Source organism: Triticum dicoccoides, chromosome 4A, assembly GCF_002162155.2.
Source record: "Triticum dicoccoides isolate Atlit2015 ecotype Zavitan chromosome 4A, WEW_v2.0, whole genome shotgun sequence".
NCBI classification, from domain to species: domain Eukaryota; kingdom Viridiplantae; phylum Streptophyta; class Magnoliopsida; order Poales; family Poaceae; genus Triticum; species Triticum dicoccoides.
In genome coordinates this window covers 91790530-91795371 of record NC_041386.1, presented here as the reverse complement: position 1 = coordinate 91795371, position 4842 = coordinate 91790530, and the positions used below count along the sequence as shown (strand labels likewise).

Sequence of the window (4842 nt, the reverse complement as noted above, 5' to 3'; positions counted from 1 at the left end):
AGCTCCTTTCTTAATTCATTACGGAGTACGTCCACTACACCGGGCTACAATGAGCATTATCCGTGCATTGCATTAATGGCGTGCCCCAATACCAGCCGGGTAGGTGGAGGCCCCGGCCCCGGGCAACAAACTAATGTAGGATCGAAAAGGTATCTAGAGGGGGGTGAATAGACAACTAGCAAGGCCCAGTGATCAAATTTAAAGTTCTTAACATTTAGGTTGTTGCCATGATCAAACATGGAGATAGTAACAAGTTGAAGTATGCTTTCTTGATTAGAGATATCATCAGCAGTATGAGGAAAGAGCTTCTTGTATTACTCATGTTTGTCGAGGCTGTAATAGTGCTAGTCATTTCACGGCTAATTTTGGTTGGTTGCAATGTCGAACCGCTGTTTCCAGAAGATGTCCTGGTAATTGTTGGACGTGATTGTAATTCCTAAACTTTTTGAGTAATGCAAGAATCTTCCCAGGGCTCAATAGTAATGTACAGCTCAAGGACACCCATCAAAGCCAGCATAATTGAGCAACCTCAGGGTGCCATCTGCCATGCCACCATAAAGATATATACTATGCTGTATTACATCGACAGCTTGCACACGAACCGGACGGGAGGGGTCGAATGATGCACAGAAGAAGCATCAAGGACCAGAGAGAAGAGCACCATGTCAAATGAAACAGGGTTCATCACAACGAGCCTTCCTTCTTCATCAAAACTGGCTACAAAGTGCAAAACAAAGACCAAACCACACGTACGTACCAACCATGCAAGCCTACAACCTCATATAAAACACAAAAAACTCGAACGCTCTCCACCTCTGCACAAACAAATCTGAAAACTTAACCAAAAGAAAGAAAGAAAAGGGAAAAAGAAGCGAAACCAAATAGGAAATCCACCACATCTGCATCCGGGCCACCTTTACCCTTTTGCCGATCATCTCTCTCTCTCTATATATATATCCATCTGTCCTGTTGAAGTTGAAGTGGTGCGCATGCCTCCGAAGCTGGCGCCATGATTCAGCTTGGTGAAAGCTTGGGAAGGCCCTAATGATTCCTGCCACCACCAACCACATCATTCATAAAGCCGGCCATGCTGGACCAGCGCAGCCCCCCGCAGGCCAGACGAGCAAAGCGTTCCCTTGAACACAAGCCATTACCTTGCACAAGGGAAAGGGACCATATCATAGATCCACCACTACTCGGACCATTCCAGTCGATCGACTCACCATAGCCGAGCAACTGAATCTGCAAAGCACAATAATCTCTTGTTTCAGCACATAGTTGCTGCAGGTAATTAAACAGCCACAATAATTCAGCTATGCCAATGCAGTTAAGGAAGACAAGATACAAACTTACCACGTATAATATGTCTAGAATTCTAGATCGATCTGCTATGCTGAATTTGCAACAATGGCATCGCCGGCGTGCTTGGCATGAAGCTCCACGCCCCGGAGCTCGCGAAGATGCTGCAGGATCTCCTGGAGAAGGTGCATGCCCTTGTCCCCTTTCTTGAGGGACTTGATGCAGTGCCTCAGGAACTCCTTGTCCGCCTCCAGTGCTTGCAGCCTCTCGTACACATGATCCACCTCCTCGATTATCGCCAGCCTCTCCTGCTCTTTGGCGAACACGGCGACGGCCGGTTTCGTCGAACCATCGGTGGCTGCTGGTGGTGCACGGTCGACGTTCTCGTCACCGACCGCGTCAAAGAGAGGTAGGAGGCTCTTTCCTCTGGAAACAGAAGCTCTGCCTTCAAACCTGGCCTTGTTGCCGGCGAGGCCATTCTCCGGCGAATGGGGACCGTGATCGTCTGAGGAAAGGCCAGCAGCCGCATTGCTGCCGTTGATATCGTCGTCTTCCAGCGTGAAGAGCCGCTCCTCGAGTGCCTTGAGCTCCTCCAAGATGGACAGCCTCTCCATCTCCATGTACGTCAAGGAGTCATCCAGCGCCACAAGATGACCGGTGTTCTCTTGATCCGCCCTGGGGCTAAGAGCAGCGTCCGGCGAGCTCTGAAGATTGCCGCTCGGAGACTCGCCCAGCTCGCAGGAGTCATCGGAATTCTCGTCGCTGTCCTCGCCGCTGGACGACGCAGAGGTGCCATTGCCGTCGGGGCTACGCGCATTGTCCTCGAAGGCCGGCATCCTCCTCCTCTCCCTGTCCTCGTACTGCAGCAGCTTTTGCTTGTACAGCTCCAGCTCCCTCTCCAGCTCCTGCTTCTCCCTCTCCCTCTTGGTGACCAGCTCCGTCAGCAGCTGCATCGCCTCCTGGTCGTACTCGGACTGCTCCTCCATCATCCTCTGGTACTGCAGCGCCTCCATCTGCATGGCGGCCTTCTCCTCCTGCAGCCGGTTGATCATCGCCATCGTCTGGTTGGTCGCGATGGCGGCGGCGTTCCTCTCTTCCTCCAGCTCGGCGTACATGGCGCTGAGCGTCTTTCGCTCCGCCTGCAGCGCGGATCTCAGCTGATCGACGGTGGAAGGCTCGGCACACTCGACCTCGCTCGACACGCTGCCATCCAAGGACAAGGACAGTGACCGCTTCCTCTCGAGCAAGAACCTTTTGCCGGAGTTCTGGGCAGCAAAGCTGTAGGTGGGCGTCTCCGGTGCCCTGTCTTCGTCCTCCTCGTTCTCGCCATTCGATTGGTACTCAAATCTCCGGCTCGCCGTCGCCTCATGCTCTGCTTCACTTGCTTCTGATCAAATCATCAAAACATAAATAGCAAATTAAAGTTGTGGACAGACAGACAGAGTCACAGTGAAAGCATCTCCATGGGGCAAAAGTAAAAGTGAGAGCAGTCTGCAATGATTGTACCGCTACCTTGCTCGGCTGGGGCTGTTTCATGGAGGATCTCCGGTGGTGATGTCCGGTCATCTGCATATTCCAATGGAGAAAACAGCTCCTCCAGCGCCACCAGTTCTTGAAACGGAGCAGCATGGCCATCTTGCTCCTGCTCGCAGATGTCGCTCCCGATTGACACCTCGCAGTTAGTCTCCACCTCTGCCGATTTGCTGCCATCTTCAGGAATTGCTTCAGTGGCTAGAAGTAGAACCAAACAAAAATCATGAGATGATGGGACAGTAATCGACTTGAGTAAAATTGAACGGGCCGAGGAACAAATGGAGAGGTTATTACCTTGAGGCACAACAATGTCTCCTTCATCAGTCCTGAAATCTCCAGTTTCGACAGTATCTTCAAGAACCAGTTCATCATCTTGGCGAATGGAATTCTCGGCCGTGGCAGGCGCCGTTGCAACCGAAGAAGCCAGCATCCTCTTCTCCTCCGGAACCACTGCGGTATCAAGATCATCCGAATCACGCTCATCGTCCGTGCGATTCATGTCGTCCCGCTGAGAGCCAGGGGCATCCGGATGCAGACCCGAATCGTCGGCAATTGTCATCTCATCGAGTGCCACCACCGGCACCAAGCGATCGTCGTCTTCAGGCGTGATCTCTTCGCCCTGAGCCATGAATTCCAAGGACTCGTCCTCCACGGCAGCCACCTTGATCTCTCCTTGTTGTTCTTGTGCTTCCTCTTCGTTTTGCTCCTCTTCTTCGTCTTCGTGGTCTTCTTGATCCAGCAGAACGTAGCCTTGATCTTGTTCTTCTTCTTCGGCTGCCTTGTGGTGTACAGCAGGATCCTCCAGCGCGCGTGAAGAAGTAATCTGCACGAGGGCTTTGCAGCAAGAGCAGACCACGGCGCCGTCCTCCTCCGCGTCCCGCATCATCTCCCTCTTCCAGGAAGAGAGGCAGCCCTCGCACATGTCGGCGGCGTCGGCGACGAGGCGGCGGTGGTGGAGGCAGTAGCCCATCCCGGAGATCTCGGCCGCGTGGGCGCCGCAGAGGAGCCCCCGCAGCCAGCGCGCGTCGCCCGCCGCCTGATCGGCGTCCTCCTGCTCGGCGCCGAAGAGGCGGTCGGCGCGGGAGCAGAGGAGGCAGGGCGGGCGGAGGCGGAAGTAGGCGGCGAAGCGGGCGACGGCGTGGGAGAGGAGGCCGTTGAGGAGCAGCAGCGCGATGAGGACCCACTCGAGCGCCGCGTAGGCCAGCGCGGACGTGACCCGGTGCGTCCGCCGGTGGAGCGCCGCCGCGTACCGGCCCGCCGAGGACGTCGCCATGGCTCCCGCCCTGAGCTTACTCCTGGCTACTGCGGCCGCGGCATGAAAACCGCGATCTTGGCGTGCGCGCGTGCGTGGGAATCGGAGTCGGGCGGCCAGCCAAGCGCGACCGAGGAAAGGAAGAATCGGGTTGGGGGTGGCTGGAGGAGTCGTGTGTTGAAGCTTTCTTCTTGTCTGCTTTCAGCTTTTGTGCGGGGGAAGAAAGGCCGGGGCGGCCATTGGATTGGACCCCATGAGAGCGAGCACGCTTTGGTTTTTTTGTCTATCCGCGTTTGAATGCAGGCGAGGACGAGGTTAGAATTCTTCCGGCTCATGGTTGTGCTAGCCAGCCAGCCAATGTGTACGTACGTGGTTGGGTTACTTGGAAAATGGACGAGACCGCGGTTGGGTAGTGCCGAGTGTAAGACAATAAGTTTTGGGGAACCAGCACAACCCTCTAGGGGTGGCTTATCTCATTATATATAATGGTTGTGTTACAATATGTACCATATACGTACATAGGTACAGAAGCTATACACAGTCTAACACCCTCCCTCAATCTTAGCCACTTTCTAAAGAACTGAGAAGGGTAAGATTGCGCCTACAAGCCTCAAACTGTGGCAGCGGTAAAGGCTTAGTGAAGATGTCTGCAAGTTGATCCTTAGATGAGATAAACTTGATCTGGAGTTGCTTCTGTGATACACGTTCCCGTACAAAGTGATAGTCAACTTCAATGTGTTTCATTCGGGCATGAAATA

The 4842-nt window shown here is 53.9% G+C and overlaps 1 protein-coding gene across 2 annotated transcripts; it reads right to left on the bottom strand.

Annotated features, from left to right (window-relative positions):
• Positions 1-665: 665 nt before the first annotated feature.
• LOC119285173 (myosin-binding protein 2-like) lies at positions 666-4362 on the bottom strand. 2 transcript variants are annotated; one of them, XR_005139373.1, is made up of 5 exons: positions 3127-4362; positions 2812-3030; positions 1354-2686; positions 1155-1242; positions 666-1051 (listed from the first exon to the last, which is right to left on the bottom strand). XR_005139373.1 is itself a non-coding variant. In XM_037564404.1 (4 exons), exons 1-3 carry the CDS (start codon positions 4103-4105, stop codon positions 1389-1391), a joined length of 2496 nt encoding a protein of 831 aa, XP_037420301.1. In that variant the 5' UTR covers positions 4106-4362; the 3' UTR covers positions 666-1242; positions 1354-1388. The 2 variants fall into 2 exon arrangements, 1 of the variants encoding a protein (XP_037420301.1); XM_037564404.1 differs by having other exon boundaries at positions 666-1242.
• Positions 4363-4842: the final 480 nt, after the last annotated feature.